This window comes from Macrotis lagotis, chromosome 2 (genome assembly GCF_037893015.1).
Source record: "Macrotis lagotis isolate mMagLag1 chromosome 2, bilby.v1.9.chrom.fasta, whole genome shotgun sequence".
Taxonomy (NCBI): Eukaryota; Metazoa; Chordata; class Mammalia; order Peramelemorphia; family Peramelidae; genus Macrotis; species Macrotis lagotis.
Window position 1 is genome coordinate 74,127,452 of NC_133659.1, and position 26,023 is coordinate 74,153,474.

At 40.1% G+C, this 26,023-nt stretch overlaps 2 protein-coding genes, 1 long non-coding RNA gene and 1 pseudogene across 4 annotated transcripts in view; 1 reads left to right on the top strand and 3 right to left on the bottom strand.

Moving 5' to 3' along the window:
* Window positions 1–200: 200 nt before the first annotated feature.
* On the bottom strand, window positions 201–20,128 carry LOC141511058 (uncharacterized). Its single transcript, XR_012475258.1, has 3 exons — window positions 19,855–20,128; window positions 8,460–8,733; window positions 201–483 (listed from the first exon to the last, which is right to left on the bottom strand). It is a non-coding gene; the product is annotated as an uncharacterized LOC141511058 (long non-coding RNA).
* On the top strand, window positions 8,537–19,073 carry LOC141511057 (protein FAM163A-like). Its single transcript, XM_074220380.1, has 2 exons — window positions 8,537–8,629; window positions 18,240–19,073. The coding sequence occupies exons 1-2, from the start codon at window positions 8,537–8,539 to the stop codon at window positions 18,633–18,635; spliced, it is 489 nt and encodes a 162-aa protein (XP_074076481.1). The 3' UTR covers window positions 18,636–19,073.
* Window positions 16,935–17,730, bottom strand: LOC141510835 (carbonic anhydrase 2 pseudogene; annotated as a pseudogene).
* A 1,579-nt stretch (window positions 20,129–21,707) lies between the features above and the next one.
* The window catches only part of LOC141512845 (ADAMTS-like protein 2), a 52,611-nt gene continuing 48,295 nt past the window's right edge, over window positions 21,708–26,023 (bottom strand). For both annotated transcript variants that reach the window (XM_074222157.1, XM_074222158.1), the window contains 4 exons: window positions 23,638–23,814; window positions 22,532–22,676; window positions 22,271–22,430; window positions 21,708–21,937 (listed from right to left, as the gene is read on the bottom strand). In XM_074222157.1, coding sequence (XP_074078258.1) covers window positions 22,312–22,430; window positions 22,532–22,676; window positions 23,638–23,814 — 441 coding nt within the window. In that variant the 3' untranslated portion in view covers window positions 21,708–21,937; window positions 22,271–22,311. The remainder of the gene's footprint in view (window positions 21,938–22,270; window positions 22,431–22,531; window positions 22,677–23,637; window positions 23,815–26,023) is intronic.

Consider the following 26,023-nt stretch of genomic DNA (forward strand, 5'->3'; position numbering starts at 1 on the left):
CATTTTGGTGATGAATTAAGTTTGTGCCAGAGAATCACACTCTGAAGAAAATCCAAATAATCATGAAGCATTTTTATTAGACAAAGTCTCATTTCTTAAGATCATAATTTTTTTAGAGAGCTTCTTTGATCCAGCCCCAAAACAACTCAAGGCATATAGAATTCCTCTGCAGATCAAATGCATTATATCAGGATGCCAATTCCCCTTTTTTCTTTTTCTTCTGCTGTTACTTCTTTCCCCTCCTCCTATGATGATGGTATCTTCTCTTTTCTCCTAAAGATTGATGCTCTTGGCCGTGAAACATATCCGACTTGTTTTCTTGGATTCAGCCTGTGTGACAGAGGCATTTCTCCCAACTATTTTTGGAGTGTCAGACCAGACCATAAGCTATCCCCAATGTGTCCTTCTGCTCTTCAAGCAAGAGTTTCTTAATCCAGCAGTATCTGCTCTGAGTCCTTAGGGCTGGGTCCAAGAATTCTAGAGCTGGGTAAAATTATCTTTTTTAATCTTTTTCTACACAGAACCACCCAGAAGCCACTATTTAATGAAATGCAAACAGATATTTGGGCAGCTAGATGACGCAGTAGCTAGTGTCCCAGTCCTGGAGTCAGGAAGACCTGAGCTCAAATTCGGTCTCAGATACTTCCTACTGTGTGACTCTGGGCAAGTCACCTAATCTTGTTTGCCTCAATTTCCTCATCTTTAAAATGAACTGGAGAAGGAGATGGCAAAACATTTCAGTATCTGTACCAAGAAAGCCCCCAATGGGTCATGAAGAGTCAGATGCAAGAACAAAAATAACAACCAGATATTTGTTAAAGAAAACTAGGTTACACAGGTGGTACAGGAGAGGGGGTCCGGATCACAGATTTAATTCCAGCTTCTCTATAGCCAGAGCTGGTACCCTTTGCACTGGGCCACCAAGCTATCTATGTATGCCAAGATTCAACTGCGCTCTGAGAAGAATGAGAGGTTGGGGGGCAATTAGGTGGCACAGTGGATAGAGCACTGGCCCTGGAGTCAGAAGTACCTGGGTTCAAATCCTGCCTCAGACACTTAATAATTACCTAGCTGTGTGGCCTTTGGACAAGCCACTTAACCCTATTTGCCTTGCAAAAACCTAAAAAAAAAAATATGTTTAAAAAAAGAAGAATGAGAGGTTGGGAAGAGAAGGCAGTGGTGTGGGCATAAATAATATGTTTAATAAACACGTATAAACTGCTATTATAACAATGTTATTCTTAAAAGGGAGATGGAAAGATGCCAGCTGGGGAATAAAATTTTTGTTATTATTATTACCATTTATAGTTTGCAAAGTATTATTGTCTCATGTTATCCTCATAATAATCTTGTGAGTTAAATGCTGTTATTATCCTCCTTTTACAGATGAAGAAACTGAAGCAGACAAGAGGTAAGTACAATTAGATGAATCCTGTTAAAAGACTGAATCCAAAGAGTAATCTTTATTGGTTCAATTTAGGTCATCAATGGAGTTCCCCAGGGATCTAAAATCAAGATAAGGACATAAATCATCTCCCTGAATATGGCCCTGGTTAGTCCCCATTTGGAGCATTGTATTTGGTTCTGAATGGTTCACATTTTAGGAAGAAAATTAATAAGCTGTAGAGGGTCTGAAAGAGAGCAACCAGGATGGTTAAGAACCTCATGAACAGCCATAGGAGGATTAAATGAAGGAAATTGGGATATTTATCCAGGAAAAGAGAAATCATTTTTTAAAAAGCATGACATATCTTCAAGAATTTGGAGAGTTGATTCCTGGAAAAAGGATTGGACTTGTTTCGTTTGGCCCCAGAAGCCATTCCACAAGTTCAAGTTTTGTGTCATATAGATTCCCCAAACTGCCACCAGGTATCCTTTTCTGGGGACAAGAGCCAGCTGAACTGGCCCAATTCTCCTCCATTTCAGGTGCACATGCATGTTGACCGTGGCATGGCATAAGGCATAACTGCAGAAACAGATACCCCTGCCACTGCTCACCCACTATGCAACACTGAACGCACATAGAAGAAAAGTCTTAAACTCCACATTGTAAGCACCTGACCTGCTTCTACTCCTTAGCATTCCCTCTATTTACCACCAAGCATCACTTAGCTTGGTTGCAGATATACCAGCCCTCCCTTCCAGAAATCTAAAAACTCTGGCAGGAATAGCGGTCAATCATCTGTCACTTCAGCTTCAATTATCTGGCATGAAGGTAATGTGACAGGACAGTCACCCATCATAGGCACTGTATGTCTGATCTTGCTACTCCACCCCATGAGTCTCTATCATACAAATAGTGCATCAGACAGCCAATAAGTCAATGAACTTTTATTAAGAGCACTTTTATTAAGCACCTACTATATGTTAGGCAATGTTCTGAGCAGTGGGCTTATTTGAACATACACCCCTATTTTTCCTTTCAATTCAGCTTGTCTTCCTAAATCCACACTATCACAAGAATATTTCCCTTTTGCTAGGCTACCAATTTCCCATAGGTCCTGACTCCTGCCAAAAGTTCAAAAGTAGTTCAAAAAGGACAGTAAATCTCTTAAGTCACTAAGAAAATTGTCTCCTGGTCAGGTGAATTCTAAACAATTCTCCGGGTTGGCTTAGGTGGTAGAATGGGAAAGGGGAGGCAGGAGGTCAGCAGCTCTGGATGCACCCCTAATAAAGACTACTTAGGGAAAGAGCAATCCTGTGGCTGGACACTGACGCTGCTCCTGCCTCATCTACACCCACAGTCTTATGGAGCAGAGTATGAAGAGTTAATGCCGGTGGCCTGGCTCATGCCAGAACACTAAAAACCCATCTCAGATTCCAGGCAGACACCAAGAACTTGTTATTCTTAGCACTACTTTTCTGGATGAGAATCAGTCAGATCCCCATAGTTTCCAGTGTGTTGGTGGGTCCTCTGCAATTGGAAACGGTCCCACCATTCTGCTTTTAAGAGATGTATATTAGGTACAGACAAAAGCTTACTATCTTCAGTTTTTAAAAAGTTGTTTTATATATTATATCATTTTTTCTCTCTAAGGTTTTTCTTCTTCCATTTGGATTTGATTCTTCTTTCACAACATGATTAATATGGATCTATGTTTAGCTTATATCAGATTACTTTCTATCAGGGGGAGGGAAGGAAAAAATGTAAAACTCAAAACCTTGCAAAAAATGATTGTTGAAAATTACCAGTGCATGTAGTAGGAAAAATAAAAAAGTAAAATATTAGGGGAAAAAAAGATGACTATTTTGGGGCATATCAGTTTCCACAGCTGGGTTGACCAGACAAAGCAGTGTTTGCTGCCCTCTAGTGGTATACAGGAGTTATAGGGAACGAATTGATCAAAGTCCTGAAGTACCAAACTATCAAAAAATTCCTGATTAACCCCCAACCATGTGCATGGTTCATGATGGGGAGGTGGGGAGAAGCACACAAAGATATAGTCCTTGGTCTCAATGAACATACACTCCAGCTAGGAAACCTATATATGTACCAGCATTATAACAATCCAGCACAGTTAGTGGATGTGACTAAGAAAAGAAAATTGAATTTAGAATCAGAAGACCTGAGTTCAGATCCCACCTCTGCTACTTTCTATGTGTGAAACTTCAACAAAGTTGCTCTTTATCTGAGCCTCAACTGCCTTATCTATAAAATGACGATACTACACCTAGTCATCCCTGACATCTCTTTCATCTCAAAATTCTGTGGTACAAATGAATGAACCATTTCAGTGCTACAGGAGTTCAGAAGAAGGAGGGACCATCTGGGGACTGGGACAGCCAAAAAACAAAGCATCAAGAAATATGTAAATGTTTATTGAGTGCACACTATTTGAAGGCACTTTGAGATCTATGAAGTAAGAGAGTTACAGTTCTTACCCTGAAAAAGCCCACAAAGCCATGGTTGGGTGACATTAAGTAGATTCATTTGTTCCATGAAGGGTATTAATGGTTTGAAGGTGAATTGGGTCAGATTATGGAGAGCCTTGAGGGTCAAGTCAAAAACTTTGGAAGTTATCTCATAGACAGTTGAGAGTAGCATGACCGAAGCAGTATTTTAGGAGAATAGTCTTAGGACTCCAAGTGAATCAGATATAGAAAGAGGACAAAGTAGAGATGGCTACTATAGCTATTCAGGTATGAGATGATAGAAGCCTCAACTAGCTTGGTAACAATGACAATGGAAATGGGAAGATCAATCAATAAACATTTATTAAGGGCCAGTCACTGAGACTTTTAAGATTTTAAGAGTTGGCGGAGGTGGATTGGGGAGAGATACAAAAAGAGACAAAAGACACGGTGAAACACTGGATAAGATGTGAAATGTGGTCTGTTGTCTAGGACCAGCTAGCAGACACAATGGGCTAGTTTGTACACATGAATTGAATTCCCCGGGACCTGGGAGGGCTAGATGTAGATCATGTAGTGAAAGAGAAAGGGATGAGGAGAACTGGAATTCCGAGCATCAGAGACATGCTGCCTCATCCTCCCTGCCCTCAGCCTCCACTCCTTAGCATACCCTACTTGGAATGTGCTTAGTTGGCAAGCCTGAGAATGTTGATCTTGAATTATGACCTAAAATTGCCTTCTAAGCAACTTACAGCATTTATGATTTTCTCTCTCTCATCTTGTCTGGCCTGGATTCAAACCAATAACAGAATAGGCTATAACTCCATAGGACTCTCGACTTCCTCTGAGCTTTCCCATTCTCTATTCCCAGAAATCGCTGAATGGACTGGAACAGGCCTGAATTCTGAGACTCTTCCCCCCCCCCCAAGGCATCATATCTGAAGACTCTCTCCTTGAGTCATGCTTTTCTGAATTCTTCATATTCATTGTTTTTTACAAAGCAGTGACATTCTATTATTTGTGTACCAAAATGTGTTCATCCATTCCCCAGTCGATGGGCATCGACATTGTTTCCAGTTCTTTGCTACCATAGAAAGTACATTTTGTTGTACATGGGACCTATATATATATATATATATATATATATAGAGAGAGAGAGAGAGAGAGAGAGAGAGAGAGAGAGAGAGAGAGAGAGAGAGATGAGAGAGAAACAGACAGAGAGACAGAGAGAGAGAGAGAGAGAGAGAGAGAGAGAGAGAGAGTTTTCTTAAAGTATAGAAAACATTAACATTAGTAAATGTCACCTCCTTATATGTAAAGGATAGGGAAAGAAGTTGGGATATAAGTTTGGGAACCTGGATTTCTTAGAGTTAACTGACTAAAGGATTTCTACAAATCTGCAGGCGCCTCTGGAACCTATAGAAGGGAGCAGCAACTGAACAAAATGGCTGGGGAGTTCATAGGCCTCCTGGGAAATCTAGGCAGAGTATGGAAGCAGCAATAATGGGTTGGGAGAGTAGTTGTAGATACCAGTGTGGAATCAAAAGACCTAAGAAGCTTCTGAGCTCACAACTAAACAAAAGTCAGTTAGTACAATCAGAGGTAACCAAGACAAAAACCTGGTCAAAAGAACAAAAGATAGACATATTGCTCATCTGTGTGAGTATTAGAGCAGCTAATCCCAAAAGTCTTAGAGCTATGATGCTGGTATGTCCATTGGAGGCCCTTTGAAAGGGGTAGTAGCATGGGGACAGTGAATAGACAGAGCATTGACCCTGAAGTCAGGAGGATCTGAGTTCAAATCTAACTTCAGACTCTTATGATCCCAGTCAAGCCTCTGATTACCTCCAAAAGAAGGGAAAAAAAGGAAAAAGAAAAGAAACAGGTGGCATATAGGTTGAGCCCACCTAGATGGCTTAATGGTTGAAGTGTTGGCCTCAGAGTCTGGAAAACTCAAAATCACATTCTAATTCAGTGAGACTCTGGCTATGTGACCAGATCAAATCACTCAAAAGAAGTGGAAAACAGGGATAATAAAAAGGGTGCCTTTTCCAAAGCATTGTTATAAGCATTAAATGAGAGGATATTTTTAAAGTATTTTACTAACCTTAAAGTGGTACATAAAGACAATACATACTATTCTTATCTTCACCAAACCCAGAACCCAAATGGTCTTCTTTTTCTGTCTGATGCATGGGATGCTCCATTTCTCTTTCTGTACCTTTCCTTACCATCTCTCCTCCTGAAATGTCATTTCTCCCCATCTTCACCTCATCCCTCTCTTATTCAAAACACTGCTGAAGCATTGTCTTCTACATGTAGCTTTTCCAGATTTCTTGCATTTGAAGATTAAATTTTATCAAAGTTTTTAAGGGAATCAAAGCTTTAATATGCTTTAAAGTACACTAAGACTTTTGGGACACCTTATACTTAAATACTTTGTATTTATTTGTATTTTCTCTCTCTTTTTAAATTATTATTCTGCATAAACTCATATATATATATTATATATATATATATATACATATATATATATATATATATATTTAGACTGCCTGTCTTCCTTGTTAGAACCTCTGTACCTTGAGAGTAGGGATTGTTTCATGCTTTGTATTTATATCCTAGCACCTGAAACATAATATTAAATTTGCTTACTTTGTATAAATTTGATTATAAGTTCATCGAGGGAAGGGCTATCTTTTTCTTCCTTTTGTATCCCCAGAACTTAGCACATATTAGACATTTACTAAATGTTTATGGCTTGAGTTCATGCTTTGTATTTTCATCCCTAGAATCTAATAGATACTATTAAGTAATTGCTCACTTTGTATATATTTATTTATGTATCATCTCCTCCACTAGACTGTAAGCTCCTTAAGAGTAAGGGCCATCTTTTGCCTCCTTTTGCATCCAGGCACATAGTAGGCTCTTTTTAAAATTATTTTATTTTTGCAAGTCAATGGGGTTAAGTGGCTTGCCCAAGGCCACACAGCTAGGTAATTAAGTATCTGAGGCCGGATCTGAACCCGGGTCCTCCTGACTCCAGGGCCGGTGCTCTATCCACTGCACCACCTAGCCGCCCCACATAGTAGGCTCTTAATAAATGTTTATGGATTGATACACTAGGGGTATATTAGGGATTTCACTCTCTGCTCCTAGGTGTCTCACACATTCACATATAGAATAAAGCAGAATATACCCAGAAGAGTTTTGCCAAGGCTGGAGGTTTTGGGTTAGTAAAGGAGGAGAGATAATTCTCTCACCACATCTATCTGTTTGACCTGATATTAGGGAAACAGGGATAGGAAAAGAAGAAGAAGAAGAAAAGAAAGGATTTAAGAGTTAAAAGACTTAGGGGCGGCTGGGTGGTACAGTGGATAAAGCACCGGCCCTGGAGTCAGGAGTACCCGGGTTCAGATCCGGCCTCAGACACTTAATAATTACCTAGCTGTGTGGCCTTGGGGAAGCCACTTAACCCCATTTGCCTTGCAAAATCCTTAAAAAAAAAAGAGTTAAGAGACTTGCATTTGAATCTACCTAGTGGCCTAGGAAAGCTACCTCCTTATTCTAGGCTAATTTGCTCATCTACAAAATTAGTAAGGGGTTGAAGCAGCTAGGTGGTGCAGTGAATAGTGCTCCATGCCTGGAATCGGGAGGACTTAAGTTCAAATGTGACCTCAGACACTTAAAAATTACCTAGCTGTGTAACCTTGGGCAAGTCACTTGACCCCATTACCTTGCAAAACCCAAAGAAAACAAAACGAAATGGGTAGAAGGTGGTGTGGTGGTGGTGGTGGTAGAAGATAGGATACACTTAAAATCTTAAAAAACTTCAGGAATAAAAACTATCAACCTGTAGAAAGTAAAAGAGTAGAAATGGAGAGGTGCTTCACCCCTCTTCCTTCTCCACACTTGGCCCTTGACCTCTCCTATTCTTAGACTCTGAAGAAAGGGCTGAGCCCTATTGCCCAGTTATTTCTGGGTACTTGAAAATGGCAGATTTCCCATTCTTTAGAGGCAACAACATAGTACAGTGGATAGAATGCTCATCTGGAAGTCCAAAACACTCAAGTTCAAATCCAGTCTCAAACACATTAGCCTATAGGCATCTAGGTGGTACAGTGAATAGGCAGAGTGCCAAAACTGGAGGCAGAGAGATCTGAATTCAAATTCAGCCTCAGACAGCTAGCAAGTTCTGTGATCCTAGACAAATCATCTCTTTCTTCTCAGTTTCTTCATCTGTAAAATGAGGATAATAATAGGACTCAAGTCCTATCAAATGAGATAATATTTGTAAAGTTCCTGGTACATAGCAGGCACTTTAAAATGCTCATTCCCTTCCCTTACTAGTTGTGTAACCCGAGGGAAGTTACTTAACATCTATTTGTCTCAGTTTCCTCAACTGTAAAATGAAGATTGACAGTAGTATCTACTTCGTAGAATATGAAGATAAAATGATATATTTGAAAATCTTCTGACATACAGTTGATCCTTAATAAATGCTTTTTTTCCTTCCTATTTTGAGTTTTTCCTGGTTTACCCTCCTGAACCCAGTAAGACTGTGGACTTTAACCATCCATCCCAATGGCTTCCAGAATAGCAACTACCTCTTATTTTCAAGTGATTCAACCTCTCCATGGCCTTTGCGTTTGTGTTTTGCAGAGTTTGATGGAGAATCGTTCGGATGACAGCGGGAACAGTTGTAATCACCGGCGGAATCCTAGCAACTGTGATCTTACTCTGCATCATTGCTGTCCTGTGTTACTGTCGGCTTCAGGTCAGTAACTCCCTGGGCCCCCAGTCTGGTTTTATTCCAACAAATTACATGACTTTGAAAGTTGAGTTAAAAATTTTCCATTGGGTACAATCCACTCAAGAACCCTGAAATGTGGAAAAATATTTTAGGAGGTGGAAGGTTATGGTCCTCAAAACTCTTTTTTTTTTTTTTTTTTGCTCATGACATAATATTACATATTTTTGCAATAAAGAATTACAGTACACTGAGATTGGCACACTATACCCAAATACCTTTTCATGAAACACAGGGTCATAGATTTCCAACTGAAAGGAATATCGTGTCCAACCTCTTTGTTTGATAGATGGGGCAACTAAGATCCAGAAAAATTAAGTGATTTGGCCAGGGTCACATGGCAATGTGCCCAAGGTAGGATTTGAACCCTGGTCTTCATTAATCCAAGCCCAGATTACCCACTATACCATACTTCCTTTCAACCACCAACATACAAACATAATAATAAGAAATAATAACACCTAAGTGTCTATATAGAATCTACTATTTATCAGACATTTGATCTTCACAACCACCCTGGGAGGTAGGTATTATTATTATGATGATTATTATCCCTATTTTACAAGTGAGAAAACTGAGACTAAAGTCTTGCCCAAGGTCATGTAGCTATTAAGTGACCAAGGCACTTGATGCCTTCCTGACTCTAGGTTTAGCTAGTTAGGGAAGAATGGTCTTCTTGATGGACCTGGGGTACCTTGAACACTCAGTGGAGAGATTTGATGGTCATTGCACTTCAGGAGCGATGGTAAAAGCATCATTCCATTTCCATAACCTTTAGATACTCTTTGAAAGCTATGTCCAGAGATTCACAGCAATATCCTTCTCCACCTGTATGAATTACAGACTATTCTTTTCCATCTTCAGGAGAGATTGGACTTCTCCTCAGAGGATATGAGTTCTAATCCTAGCTCTGATGCACTAATGGCTATGTGAAGGTAGACAATTGATTCAGCACTGAGATGAAGACTTCTCCTCTATAACATGGGAATAATAATAATACTTTATCTCTTTCATGGAGAATGTGCTTTGTAAGCGAGGAAACACTCCAGAAATATGAACTATTGAAATCTTGTAAAGGGAAAGAATGGAGCTGGGAAGCTAACCCACTGACCTTTCTACACTGGGCAATATGAGTAAGCATGGAAAATGAGAGGCAGTGCAGTATCAGGCATTGGACATGAAAGCAGGAGGACTAGAGGTCAAATCTCAACCCACAAAACACAAGACCTTAATTAAGTCACTTAAATTCTCTGTACCTTAGCTTTAAAAAATCTCCAAAATGAAGAGGGTTTGCAGCAGATCGGCAAAGTTGAAAAAAAAAATGGAAAAGGACACATCTAGAGGGGCTGCAGAAAAATAAGTACATCAATAGACTCTTGGTGGAATTGTGAATTCCATTCTTCATCGCTGTTGAACAGCAGTTTGGAGCTGTACCCCAAAAGTTATAATATACTCTGACCCTGTAATACTACTACCAGAGTTTTACCCAAAAATAATTCAAAGAAAGAGGGGAAAGACCCTTATATACAAAAATATTTGTAGAAATTCTTTTTGTTGTGGCAAAAACATGGAAATTAGGGAATGGCTGGATTAAACAAATTATGGTATATAAATGTGTTTAAATATGCTGTAAGAAATGCCAAAGGGGGTGGCTAAGTGGCACAGTGGATGGAGTACCAGTCCTGGAGTCAGGAGTACCTGAGTTCAAATCCAACCTCAGACACTTAATAATTACCCAGTTGTGTGGCCTTGGGCAAGCCACTTAACCCCATTGCCTTGCAAAAAAAAAAAATGCCAAAGAGGATTCTTTCAGAAAACCCAGAGAAGATTTGCATGAACAGAGAGAAGTGAACAGAGCCTAGAAAACAATTTATGCAATAACAACATTCCACAAAGGAATTCCTTTGAAAGACTTAGGAACTCTGATAAACACAATGACCAAACACAATTTCAGAAGGCCCACGATGAAAGATGCTACATACCTCCAGCTAAAGGTGATAAGACTGAGAGTGAATATTGAAACATTTTTGTTTTGAATACAGTCAGAAGTTGTTTTGCTTGAATATTCACATTTGTACCAAGGATTTTAATTTTCTGTGCTTTCTCTATGGAGTGAAGGGGCAGAAGAAACAACATATAGATCTTAAGAAAATAAAATTTAGTTTAAAAAAAAAAACAAGAAAATAGGTAAATTATTGTACCATTGGTGGAACTAGGTCTAGCCATTCTGGAAAGCAATATGAAAGTATGCCTCCAGTATTTGGAAAAATAAAATATCAGTCAAAAAAAAAGTATGCCTCCAGAAGTCCAAATACTCTAGGAACATTGGTGCCAGCAATAACATTATTAAGTATATATCTCAAAGGGACCAAAGACAGAAGGAAAGACTTTTGTATATACACAAATATTTATAGCAGCTCTTCTTGTTAGAGTAAAATGGCATGATTGAATTTGATGACTTCCAATGATCCTATGGATTTGGTTCATAGAACCAAAAAGCATCAAGGGAGAGGCAATGAAGGTGAAACAAAAAATTCTCTAGGCTTAAAGAGATGATCTCAGTTCTCCCTTTCATTTCCCCTCCCCCTTCCAGCTTTATTTTTTCAAGTATTAATTTATTATTAAATATCCTTTTCTTTTTTAGTTTTGAGTACATGTTCTCCTCCTGTCTCTCATTCTTGCTCCACTCTACTGAGAAGGAAAACAATATGATATCAATTATACATGTGGAATCTTGCAAAATATTTCCAACTTAGTCATATCTTTAAAAAAATTTTAAAAAAGCAAAAAATAATTATATCTCAATTAGCACCCAGAGTTCATCAGTTCTCTGGAGGTAGATAGAATTGTTTTGGATTTTGGATCACTGTTTTAATTAGAGTAGCCAAGTGTATCACAGTTGATCATCATTATAACATTGATTTTTTATTGTGTACAATGATCTCCCATTTCTTCTCACTTCACTTTGCATCAGTTCATAGAAGTCTTGTCATTTTTTCCCTGAAATTATCCCCTTCATCATTTCTTATAGCACAATAGTACTCCACAATCATTTGCCAATTTGTTTAGCCATTCCCAAATTGATGAGCATTCCTTCAATTTCCAATTCTTTGCCACCATGAAGAGAACTATTATAAATATTTTTGTACATAGAGATCTTTTTCTTTTTTTCTTGTATCTCTTTGAGGTATAAACTTGGTAGAGATCCTGCTGGGTCAAAGGGTGTGTACAGTTTTGTATTCCTTTGGACAAAATCCCAGATTTTTCTCCAGAATGGTTGGGCCAGTTTGATACCCCACCAACAATTTATTAATGTACCTATTTTCCCTCACCATCTCCCCCCCAGCATTTGTTATTTCTGATAGATATGAGATAGTATCTCTGAGTTGTTTCAATTTGCATTTCTCTAATTGTGAGTTAGAGAATTTTTTCATATGACTATAGATAACTGATTTCTTCTGAAAACTGCCAGTTCATATCCTTTGACCATTTGTCAATTGGGAAATGTCTCATTATTTTTATAAATTTTACTTAGTGCACCTTATATATTTGAAACCTTTATTAGAGAAACTTACTATAAAATTTTTATGTTACTTCATTATCTATAATATTAAAAAATATCATTTCCCTGCTTATCTCTTTTAACTCAGTCTATTTTTGTCTGAGATCATGATTGCCACCCCCTGACTTCTTCACTTTTTTTTTTAGGTTTTTGCAAGGCAAATGGGGTTAAGTGGTTTGCCCAAGGCCACACAGCTAGGTAATTATTAAGTGTCTGAGACCAGATTTGAACCCAGGTACTCCTGACTCCAGGGCCAGGGCTTTATCCACTACGCCACCTAGCCACCCCGACTTTTTCACTTCTGCTGAAGCATAATAGACTTTGCTCCAGCTCTTCATTTTAACTCTTTGGGTGTCTCTCTGTCCCAAGTTTTTCCCTCTTATACATAAAATAGTGTGGAATTCTGGTTTCAGATTCATTCTGCTATTTGCTTCCAACCTATGGGTTAGCTAATCCCATTCACATTCACAGTTATGATCACTAACTGTGTATTTCCCTCCACTCCATTTTCCTCTGTTTATTCTTCTCTCTCATTTATCCTGTCCCTTCCTCAAAAAGTCTTGTCTTGCTTCTAGCTATTGCCTCCCCCAATACATCCTTCTCTTTATTATAACCCACCCATATCTCTTATTCCCTTTCCCCTCATATCTTGAGTAAGATAGATTTCTATATCAGATGAATATATATATATATATATATATATATATATTCTTCCCTCTTTGAATCAATTCTGATGAGCGTTAGATTCAAGCTTCACTCACTCCCCATTTTTGCCTCCACTATTTAATTGCATTGACTCCCTTATACTCTTTTATGTTTACTTTTTTATGTTCTCATGAGTCTTCTATTTGATGTCAATTTTTCTATTCAACATTGGTCTTTTAATCAGGAATATTTGGAAGTCATCTATTTCATTAAATATACATTTTCCCCCTAAAGAATTGTACTCAGTTTTGCTGAGTAGGTGATTCCTGGCTGTAATCCTAGTTCCTCTGAACTCTGAATTATCATCTTCCAAGCCCTCTGCTCCTTTTAACATGGAATTTGAAAAATTTGGTGTGATCCTGATTATGGCTCCACAATATTTCAATTGTTCCTTTCTGGCTGCTTGCAATATTTTCTCCTTGACCTCAGAACTCCAGTATTTGGCTTTAGTATTCCTAGACTTTTTCTTGTCATCACTAGATTCTTTCAATTTCTATTTTACCCTCTGTGTCTAAGATATCAAAGCATTATTTCCTTTATAATTTCTTGAAATATGATTATCTAGGCTCCTTTTCTTTTAAATCATGACTTACAGGTAATCCAATAGTTCTTAAATTATCTCTTCTTGATCCATTTTCCAGTTCAATTTTTTATGAGATTTTTCACATTTTCTTTTCTTTTTTATTCTTGTGATTTTATTGCTTCTTGTCTCATAATCATTAGCTTTCATTTGCCCAATTCTAATTTTTAAGGAATTTTTTCTTCAGTGAATTTTTTATACTTCTTTTTCCAAATGGTCTATTCTGCTTTTAAAGGAGTTCTTTTATTTAGGAAATTTTTGTGCCATTTTTTTTTAATCATTAGATGATATTCTCTGGGGGCGGCTAGGTGGCGCAGTGGATAAAGCACCAGCTTGGAATCAGGAGTACCTGGGTTCAAGTCCGGTCTCAGACACTTAATAATTACCTAGCTGTGTGGCCTTGGGCAAGCCACTTAACCCCCTTTGCCTTGCAAAAAAAACTAAAAAAAAAAAAAGATGATATTCTCGGGGCAGCTAGGTGGCACAGTGGCACTGGCGCTGGAGTCAGGAGTACCTGAGTTCAAATCCAGCCTCAGATACTTAATAATTACCTAGCTGTGTGGCCTTGGGCAAGCCACTTAACCCCATTGCCTTGCAAAAACCTTAAAAAAAGATGATATTCTCTCCAGTATTTTTTAACTAAGTTATTAATTCTCTTTTTCATGATTTTCTTGTACCACTCTCATTTCTTCAATTTTCTCCTACCACTCTTATTGCTTCAACTCTTCCAGGAATTCTTGCTGGCCTTGGTTCCCTATCTATTTCCATCTCCCTGTTCCATTGCAGCCACAAAGGCTAGTGCTAGTCTTGATCTTAGAGCTGTGACCACAAGCATTCCTTTCCTTTTTTTGGAACTGCAAACCAGAACTGGTTATGGGCAATAGAATTGCCCATCAGCATCAGCTGCATCCAGAGCTAGCAAAGGGTCCCCTGTAATCTCATTCTGACCAGTTGTCAACCCCCTTAGCATCTCTTAGATAAGAGCTCCTGAAGATGCTATTCCTGCCACTGTTACTACTGTCCTGGCAGCTTCTAGGACCTGGTGCTGGTGCTTCTGCCAGGCTTAAGCCTTTCACTCACTCCAGTATTATAGACCTCTCTTGCAGACCTCCTAAGTTGTCTTAGGCTAGAAAAATGTCTGTCTTTGACATTTTGTTGTCTTTGACCACTTCAAAATTTTATTTGTGACATTACTTTTGGAGGGGAATGATGGGCAAGTTCAACTGGATCCCCACCTGTACTCTGCCATCTTTCTCCCTCTTATTTTAAAATAGCTGTTTGGGGATTGGCTAATCAATTGGCATTATCTGAATTCAACTGATGGAATTGATTGAATTCATATGTCCATGTGTGCACTCACACACATAACTCATAGGCACACATACACACACACACACACACACACACACACACACACACAGTCACCCTCTCAGAGAGCACAAGCTTTTTGAGGACAAGGTACACTTTGTCTTATATGCTAAATGCTAGCAAGCAAGCTCCAACATATAAACAATGAGGAACTTCAAGTAACAGTAGAAAATAGAATTAATGTACCTTTGGAAGAAAACATGGGCTAGTCACATGGTCAAGGTAAAAGTGAGGACATGAGGAGGAGCACATGAGCTGTCCACCTGAGGAAGTGACCAGAGAGTAGTGGACACCTCCCCCTGCCCCAAAGAGAGCTCATGTACTACATTAACTTCATCATGATATTAGGAGAAACAGAAGATGTCTAGCACTTTGGTTGGATCCCCTTGAACTTGAGGAAGGATTTGGACAAGATGCAGAGAATGGGGAGGCATAGTTAAATTGCAAATCACTGTAAGCAATATTGGTATTGTAAGGAACACTGAAATAAATGAGTCCAGCACTCCATTTGAATATTTGAAGATCTCCAGTGATGTTGGTGCTCAAATATGTTTATTCAATTGGATTGTCTTTTAAATCAGTAAGATAAAGGATCAGGACAGTATAGCCTTGGAAAAGATCTACCTTCCTTTGTGCAGTTAGGAATCCTCCAAAACAATCCTTTCTCACTTACCACTTCCTGATAATTCTATATCTTCTTTGCTGGAAACCACACCAGCACTGGTTGCCTCTACCTTTCTGGAATGTGACTTTCTGCATATAACTGAGCATTTCATATATGGCATCGTGTATCATATTGACCATGGGTGTATGCATGAGAGTCAAGCTGCAAAAGGGGCAAGTCGTTGTCAGATTAGCTCCAGCCATCTTTCTTAGTCTCCCTTCTCCATCTTGGTGATTTTTCCTTTTTTCCCCCTCTCCCCACCAAATACCCAGTGTTCTCACACACTGCCCTTGACTACCATGTTCAATGTTCCAGATTTTTTTCTGATTTCCTCCTTTCCCTCCACCCCTAATCAAAACTAAGCTGACCTATATCCCTTACTTCTTCAGAACTCTTCTTTGTACTAGGTGGAAGCCAGGTTGTTAGTTAGATTTGAAAAACCATACCAGTTAAAGTTTTGATGAGGATGATAATAGCTTGAAATGATGTCCTCCCTCTCTCTCTTTCTCTCTCTCTCTCTCTCTTCTTTTTAGGGTTATTTTTTGCAAGGTAAATAGGATTAAGTGGCTTGCCCAAGGCCACACAGCTAGGTCATTATTAAGTGTCTGAGGCTGGATTTGAACTCAGGTACTCCTGACTCCAGGGCTGGTGCTCTATCCACTGTGCCACCTAACCTCCCCTAAATGGTGCCTTTCTCAATTGATAATTCTACATTTTCAACAGAGGTCTTTTGTTGTTTTTTTTAAAATATTTATTTTATTAGCCAACATAAATGTAAAATACGATATCAATTTATGGTACAGATTCTCTGAATGGAAATATAAATCTATTATAACTATAATTGAGATGTTTTTATAGATAATACTTAATTCACAATTGACAAAAATACATCATCCCTGTTTAAAGATTACATAGCTACAAACACATAAGAATTTTTTTTAAATTTTATTTCAGTATCTTAAAATGTCACCTCTTGGAATCACTATTATTAACTCTGCCTCCTAACACTTCATATCATTGCAATTTAATCACATATTGCATTCAAGTTGCCTGCTTTCCATATTTTAAAAACAGCTTTAGAGTTTATGGCTCCAGGTACTCCTTTGTCCTATTACCTGGGGAGGAAGAACAATTCTACTATTCCTTATCTTTGATTCCTTGTCAAGGTAAAAGCATTGCTATCACCAAAGCATCAGGTCAACATAACCTTGCCAAGCATTGCACATGGGACTGTGCTTATAGGTTATTGGGTTCATACAATAATATTTTAATTTGATCTACAACCTTTTCACATTTTATGAAGAATAATATCAGATACAGCTATGAAAGGATTGAGACTAGTGGAGTACTGCCAGTATACAGTGCTTAGTTAGAGGATCATTTCAATCAGAAATCAAGATTTGAAAGATCTTCTAATTGTCCTGCCACAGAGAGGTTGAATGGGACACCAGTTGCACAAAATGGGTTTCGAAGGACTTTCACTAGCAGAAGTGAAATAAAGGCTGTAGAATTTCCCTATCTGTTCATGGCTCACACCAATGGGCTTTTTCAATACAATCCAGGTCACTCATTCCAAGAGAGGAGTAGTAGTCAGTGAGCCAGGATAAGTATAATATTCCAAGGACTCAGGATGAAGACAAATTGGGTTAAAGTCAGTGAAGACTGCATCTTTACCCTTTGTTTGAATTTTATCAGAACGTCAATGACTTTCTGAAATCCTGATTTAGCACTTCCCGCCTCTACAAAGAACCCAACAACAGCCAGTCCATCATCCTTGGTCACAGCAACCTTAAAATTCTCCTATTTTGTATTCCAGTGAACCAAGGGAAGCTCAGCTGCATATTGCTTTCCATCCACAATATGCTCAGAAGCCTGGGCTCTCATTGGAGCCCCAGTGGAAATGGAACTGGATTAACCTGTAGTTCCCAGTCAGGGGTTCTCCAGATAGCACCGATCTATCAGTGGAATCCTCAAACTCAACCGTGAAAGAGTGACCATTGTTGACGATCTTCTTAGCAACCCAAGGGTCATAGCAGAACTTTGAAGGTTTCAGAGATCCGTCATACTGCATCTTAGAGAACTCAATTAATTTCCATAGGAGATTGTCGCTTTCCACGGGCCATAGGAAAAGCCTTATGCCAGTATTCTGGCTCATTCAAGTCTGGTTCACATCCCCAGTGATCGGACATGGTCTTGCAGACTGTTCTGGATTTTGGGGTCTCACCTCTGCTCAGGTTACAGGAAGCCTGGGTTGTATTGTTTTTTTTTGTTGTTGTTGTTTTTTGTTGGGGGTTTTTTTAGGTTTTTGCAAGGCAAATAGGGTTAAGTGACTTGCCCAAGGCCACACAGCTAGGTAATTATTGTGTCTGAGACCTGATTTGAACCGAGGTACTCCTGACTCCAAGGCCGGTGCTTTATCCACTATGCCACCTAGCTGCCCCTGGGTTGTATTGTTTTAAGCCAAAAGAGTGAACAATGGCAGAATTTATGGTTGCATTAACAGACTGTGAGAGAGATATTGTAGAATTTGGGCAATCTTTTGAGCCTATATATGAAGCTAATGTTTGGGTGAGGCCATCTGACTCAAGGATAAGCACAGAGGGTGGGTCCTATTCAAACAGCATTGTGCTTGGAACTGAATGGGCAAACATTGCTTCATGTTCCCTAATCAGAACTTTCCTTTCTCCCTCCTGGTCAGTACTACTGCTGTAAGAAAAATGATTCTGATGATGAGGAAGAGGAAGAAGGACATGATCTCTCAGCTCCATCAAGGTTTTCCACCTGCAATTCCTGCAACTCACAAGTCCTGGATGGACAAGGTGACCTGGCACCACTCCCCAGTGAGCCCTCTGACCAGCATCGGGGTGCTCAGAGCCACTGTCCCAGTTGTGCCCCCTACAGCTCCCCCTTTTATATACGGACAGCTGACATGGTCCCCAATGGTGGGGAGAGGCTCACCTACACTCCCACTTGCTACAAGGAGTTGGGGCCCCCACCCCTCAAAATGTCATCGCTCCAGAGTTTCCCGGTGACCCGACCAAGCCTTGGACGTGAGGCCTATACTAATCCAAGGGCTATTAGTACAGAAGTATAACCCCACCCACCCACCACCCCCTGCTGCCCCATTTGGAGCAAAGAGGGCAGTGAGAAGCCCCTGCGCCCCATGGATGGTCTGTTTTCATAGGTTTTCTTGCTACAAAATATAAGATTTTCTGGGATGTTAATGGGTAAGCTGGGAACAAATGTGATCTTGATACTCAGGCATCTAACTGTTGAAAGAACATTGCAGCAGGATGGGGGTGGGAGAGATCCCTTCACCTGATGGGCAAAGTTTGCAGCTCACTACAACTTTAAATTACAATGCCACTTGTATCTACCAGTGAGGCTTCTTCACCAGGGCTGTGTACAAAACAAAATACACCCATGGCTACCCCCATCTCTCCCTGAGACTTTGCAGAATACAGAATAAGGGCATTCCCAGGTAAACTGCGCTAAGACCCTGGAGCCCTCAACCAAGCCCTTGTTAGAAAAACTGAGCAAACTCAGAAGATGGGGGGCCAAGGAATTCTGGGGCCTTGGATCTTGTGGGGGGAGGATGGGAGGGTGGGGATGGGTGGGAAGGAAGGGGAAGGTTCTCTTTGGGAGAAAAGTCATTTATAGTTTGATCATTTTATAATCCTGGTATTGTAATAAGTTACAAAGACTGAGTACGTTTAGCACTTCAGAGCGGAATAGGACTAGTTCCTTTATATCAGACACATAGAGGTCACACAAATCAACTACCCCTACATCTCTCCATAGGCAGCAGGTGGCATTGATCGCTTTGTGAGGGAGACTCTTAAAGAAGGGATTGGATCCTGTCAAACCATTTTTTTAAAATAAAGTCCTGCTTTGATTTTGGGTTTTATTAAAAGGCTGAAACATGTCCTAGAACATACAGGATTTTTTTTTTTGGTCACTGCACACAGAAGCCTTAGAGACTCACTTTCCATTCTGGTGAATCAACAAACTGTGTCCTCTTTTTTATAAGGGAGTCTCTGTGTTGCCATCTCCCTATCAGCCAACTCCCTGGGTTTGTATCTGCTCCCCACCCTAGGATGTATTTCTGTCTTTTTCTGTGTATGTCTATCTGTCTCCATGTCTGTCACCTTATCTGTCTGTCTCTGCTACATCCCTGTCCTTCTCTGTGTGTGCTTATCTGTCTATGAGTGTTTGTGTGTATGTGTGTATGTCTCTAGCCGCCACCACCCTCCATCTCCATCTGTCTTTCATTCAATTCTGTTCAGAATTTAATTGACTTTTAAAAAATGAACCTTTGGTTGACTTTTCCTTCAATTGTCCATTCATAAGAATGGGTGAAGATCCCACATATGCACACCAGTCATCAAAAGGTGAAAACAGCACTGCATCTCCTTCAAGAAACCATGATATATACAGTCTTAAACCTAAATCTTCAGTTAGCATTTGAGTTGAGTGATCAAGGTAAATCATAGCAACCCATTGTGATGGCACAGATAAGAGGAGTAAGCCATCAATCCTGCAATACCACTCATACTCACCAGGCAAGGAAGGTGCTGGGGACAGGCAGTGGAGACCAGATCCTACATTGTGAAACATTCTGAGGACATCCGGTCATTGAGCAACACAACTGCTTCACACAATAATCATAATCCTCTATTTGCAACATCATCATCTAATCTCACTGAGGTCTGAAGGCCTGTCTCTAAAAGGGCTCATCCCTGGGCTTGTGTTTTTGGAGCAGATGCCCTTGAGAAATTCTGTAAATGGTTTAGGACTAAGGAATGACCAAGGCCCTTACTATGTATTTAATTCAACTCACACTTTTATTGAATGCCCCCCAGCTCCATATTTTGACTTTTGAGAGGCCCCATCTCATCCAAACCATGTATTAGCAAAAGTGGAGGGCAGGGTCCAGTGCTGCCAACTGAATAATAAGAAACATGGCAGGGGCTACCTGAAATCGTTCTGCCTTGGGACATAGATACTGAAGGTCTAGGAAGGAGGGCATCCTTGCTCTGTGAGGGATATATTTTGTCATTTTAAAAGGATAAGGTTTTCTTCTCTGAAATTCTTCCTTGGCACCTTATAAATATTTTCAAATTAATTGAGATTTCTTGTTAATTGTGTTGACTGACATAATCCACTGACCCCTGTGTTGTTTAAGGAGATGCGGAGAACATTAAGATAAATATGGTGATCTTTAAAATTCTAAGTAAAACAGAAATGGTCTGACTTTCCAATTACAGATAGTAGTACTCTTTAGCATCTCCACATTTAGTCGGCCCCTGGTGTGAACCAGTTAAGGTAGGTGGCTTTAACTGCCAGGCCCCTCACTCCTGTCTGGTTCTTGGCATCAGTCACTGAGCCAATCAGTTATTAACAGCCTCTGACCAATGGTACCAAGACCCTGCCCATTCTGCAGATCTGCCCTCCTATCCCCCATCCCCACAAGGAGCTCCTCTTTATTTCCTTCTTGCTTTCAGGAGAAAGATCCCAGATGATGCACCTATAATATGACACTATATATGGGGCTGTTCATTGTACCCTCCCATCTTCAAAAAGAACTAATTTGTTCCTCCTTTCAGCCTGACCAACTTAATCCTAATCTAAGTTTGGGGAATGGAAAAGGTTCTTAAGTCTCACCTCTAACCTCTATGCCTAAGCCTACCCTCACCTTTAGGGGTTCCTGCCCTGATCATATCTCCTCTAGCTTCTCTCCTTTGCCTTCACTCAGGTAGCTAAAAGACTGAGAACATGCTGACCTAGTGGGGATGAGCTGCACAATGGATAAGAATTCCACATAATCCCTCTGCAGATCTGGGAGGGTTTTTTTTTTTTTTACATTTTTTAAGTCACATCCTAAATGAGTACAAGGATGTGGGGATCACTTCAGTCCTGTCCCACTTGGATGTAAATCAAGGTTGGACATCAAAAATAAATTGAAAATTTGAAATACAAGATGAGCACTGACCCGTATCCTTCAGAGTTCACTAAGGTTTGCCTTGGTTTAGATTAATTGAGATTCATTCCCCTCCTTCCCTCCCCATTATCCTCCCCCCACAGAACCTTCCACTCCAATCCATCAAACACAACAATCTGTTCTCACCCGCTTCTGTAAACAAACCAACTCAGTCTCTTACCCAAATGAGATCCATGGTTTTATTGTGAAATGGGATTTTTAAAGTGTGTTACTGAGCTTGCAACCAGAGGTTACAAAAAGCTGTGGGATGAAGGCCAGGGGACAAGGGACAGATCTTCCTCCATTTCTTTCCTCTTGTCATTTTGGTGTGTTTCTCCCTCAATAACTCCAGGTCACAGTCACCACCCCCATTAGGACACAGTAAAACCAAACAATCCAGTTCCATTATTTCCAGGCTGTTGAAAGAAAGGTAAAAGAATAATGTCTTTGGTAAGAGATTAACATCAATAGGTAGTTTATCAGGGAAAGTTTGCAAGAAGGGCGAGAGGTGCCTACAAAACCTTCCTGGTTAAAGAGAAACTAGAGAGACAGCATGGTTTGTGAAGCTATGCTGAGTTGTGAATAGGGCGCCAGACTTAAAGTCAGGGAAACCTGGGTTCAATATACCTCAGTTTCTTCATTTGTAAAAAGAGGGAGCTGGCCTCTAAGGCCCCTTCTAGCTCTAAATCTATGCTCTACCATCCTAGAGAAACAAGTGACCTTTTTTGTGTGAAAGCTTTCATACCTACCATCTGGTAAGAAGTAGGTCCCAGCCCAGCCCTTTGCCAAGTCAGAGAACTTTACCACGGCAGGCACCACAACAGGCTTTTCGGTAGTACCAGTGTGTGCACAGCTTCACCTTCAGCACCAGGGCACAGTTGGCAGTGGCTTTGTCCTCACAGTCTTCATCTATACAACAGAAATCAGGTCATGAGGAAACAATTGAGCAGCCCCAGCCCCACTGCCTGCCTCATGCCCCAAGGCAGCAGCCACTCTCCCTGAGCCCTCACCTGGTGCCTCCGTAGGACACAGTTGGACCTGGCATGTCTGCTTGACCTCAGGCTTGGAATTCAGGTCACATCCCTGACCCAACTCCTCTCCTTGGTAACACTTGACCTCTCGTAGTCTCAGTCCCACACCACAAGTCTTACTGCACTGTCCATAGCCCAAGTGGGAGAGGGGAGGAGAAGCAAGAAGCGTTGGTTAAGGGGGCAAAATTGTAGATACAGGTCTGTCAGTCTCCTCCTCGATCACCCCTCACCATCCTAATAACTTCCTGAACCAAAGTGCCCTCCCTCAGACTACCCATGCTCATGGGCGTCTTCCTCCTGTTGAGGAGGCCTCTGTTTGTATCTCTAGCCCCTAGCATAGTCATATAGCAAATGCTTAATAAATTTCATTGACTGATTCATATTTCCTGGAGCATCATCAAATCTAAGATTCATCATCCCTTCTAGAGTCCTCAACCCATCCCAAAATTCATCATGTTTCTGCAATTTTCCAAAGCACAAGTCTGTCCCATCAGAAGAGAAATCTTGCCTCACCTTACAAGGATACCTTGCCCTCTGCATAGAGTACTACAAAGATGTTTGCACCACTCGGAACTCAGAGGTCTTTAATTCTCCCCTGAGGACTGAGTGACTGGCAAAAAAAAGAAAATCAGCCCTGTTTTGAGTCCCATTCAGAAGAAAGAGCAATGAGAGAGATGGGCCTTCACTTTACCTTTACTCTATTTTAGCGTCTCAAATCATGGTGGCAAACACTTTAAGACCAAAGGATCATGGACTTAGATCTGGGCAGGACTTGATGGGGCAATGACCCAAACCCTCATTTTACAGATGAGTAAACCAAGGCTCAGAAAGGCAATTTGCCAGTGGTTTGCACCAGGTAACACAGAGATCACAAAGGAAGTGGCAGTGCTGGAATTTGAAAAAGACTTCAAACCTACCAAACTTTTATCTAAACTCCACTAATGGGGAAGATAAAAATAATGGTGGCAGGAACCTACCTCCATCCTAACCCCATTCCTCTGAAATCCCCCCTCTACCCTTCTCCTTCTAGCTATATTCTCTACTCTTTTGCCACTGCTCATTAGTCTCCCTCCATATCTCCTTACCTGAGACCAGGCTGTGGTGAACCACATGGAGCAGGGTCTCTTGAAGCAAGGTGCCTGAACCTCAGGTTTCTGGGAAACATCACAGTTCCCTTCAGGGTACTCACGGAATACTCCATTCTCCAATCCTGCACATAGCACCCTCCGGACCTTTACACCACGGCCACAGGTGGCATTGCACTAGGGTTAAAAGGTAAAGAGAAGTAAGTGCCCTGGAAGCAGCAAGACCTGGTGCCCCTATAATTAGTCAACTACGAAATGCCTCGGTGTCTTGTGCTTCCTGGGGTACAATGTCTCCAACAGGAATTGGCAAATTTTCAACCAGGAGAAACATAGCCCCAACCTGGGATTGTTTAGACATCATTTCTCCCCAATCTTATGTTTTTTAGCTTACTAGTATTTTCCCCAGCCCATTACTTGAAAAGATAGTTTTCAACATTCATTTTTGTAAAATTTTGAATTCCAAATTTTTCTCTGTCCCTCCCCCTCTCCAAGACAGCAAACAAGACAGGTTTTAAATGCAGAATCATGTTGAACATAATTCCATATTAATCACTGTATGAAAGAAGAATCAGAGATAAAGGGGAAAAACCCACAAAAAAGAAAAGAACAAATTTTTTAAAGTAAAAATAGTATGCTTTGATCTGCAATCAGACTTCATAGTTGTTTTTTTTTTCTGGATATAGATGGCATTTTCCATCATAAATTTTTTGGAATTGTCTTTGGATACTCTTTTGCTGAGAGGAACTAAGATTATCCTATTTGATCTTCACACAAAGTTGCTGTTAATGTGTACAATGTTCTCCTGGTTCTGCTCACTTCACTCAGCATCAGTTCATATAAGTCTTTTGATATTTTTCTGCAATTCATCTGCTCATGGTTTCTTATAGAACAATAATATTCCATTACATTCATATATCACAACTTATTTAGTTCTTCTCCAATTTGATGGGCAACCTCTCAATTTCTAATTCTTTGCTACCACAAAAAGACCTATTATAAATTTGTTTGTACATGTAGATCCTTTTCTCTTTATGATTTCTTTAGCATAGAAATCTAGTACTGGTATTGCTGGATCAAAGGGTATGCACAGTTTAATAGCCCTTTGGGTATGATTCCAAATTGCTTTCCAGAATGACTGAATCAGTTCACAATTTCACCAACAATGCATTAATATGCCAGTTTTCCCAATCCAACATTTATCATTTCCTTTTCTGTCACATTAGCCAATGTTATAGATGGTATATTAATATAGTTATTTTAATTTGCATATCTCTAATCAATACTGATGAGTATTTTCTCATGTGACTTCTAATTTCTTTATCTGAAAACACCTGGCCTCTTTCACCTGACCTTATCCTCCCATATATCGCTCTATTCACTCACTCATTCTTTCATTAATTCAACAACTTTTATTAAAGCCACAGTAGTACTAGGGGGAGAAGCAGCATGGTCTAGAGGATAGAAAGCCAGCCTTGGAGTCAGAAAGACCTGACTAGATAAAGTCCTGTCTCTGATGCAAAAACTGTGTAGACCATTGACAAGTTCTTTGACCTCTCACTGTCCCAAGCAGTTCTCTAAATTACAATAAGAGGAGAAGTGAACTAGTCCAACTCAGTCTCATCATAGAGCTAAGGAGAGTGTTTCAGAGAGATGAAGGGACCTAGAGGGTGGATTGGCAGGAGTTGAAATCAAAGGCATAGAAAAGTGACTAGAAAGGCAGAATCTAGAAACCAAAGAATTGAAGAGTAAAGATGATCATTCTTGGAGCAGAATACAATGAAATTGAATGAGCTAAAGGGTAAGCCTGCTACCCACATCTGGGAAGTTCAAGGGGAGGTAGGAAAGAAAATCATATAGGCTAAGACATCATTTCCTGAAATTGCCCCTTTTGATCCTTACTAAGCTCTCCTGCCTGTTTCACCACTTCCCCCCAAAGTCTCCAAAAAAGAGTAAAGAGGAGAAAATGCAATTGGACACACTTCTGACCCAAGCCATATTTCTACTGCCAGCAGCTCCAGAGGAATCCAAGTACAGATGAGCTGTTGATCGGCATTATGGGAGGGAGTTTCCATGCCAGAAAGTCCTCAAACCAATAAGATCACAGGTTCAGAACAATAAGCATTTTTTTTTAATGTGTCATGTACCTTCCTAAGTGCTTGGTACAACAAAGGCTAAAACAAAACAGTCCCTGCCCTTGAGTCTACAATCTAATGATGGGGAAATAGCAAGTCTGCTAATTTCTGTCACAGTTGGAAAAAACCTTAAACAAGTATCATGTAATCTCCCTTCTCCTCCCACCCATATATACACTCAATAAATTCCAAAGATTCTATTGCTTCCAGAATCAAAGATAAAATTCTCTTGTTTGGCTTTTAAAGTCTTTTAT

Bases quoted from the DNA above. Each gene is read 5' to 3' on its own strand.
- LOC141511057 (XM_074220380.1), top strand. From the start codon at position 8,537: ATGACAGCGGGAACAGTTGTAATCACCGGCGGAATCCTAGCAACTGTG. The intron at 8,630-18,239 runs GTCAGTAACTCC...CCTCCTGGTCAG, and splicing joins TGTGTTACTGTCGGCTTCAG to TACTACTGCTGTAAGAAAAA.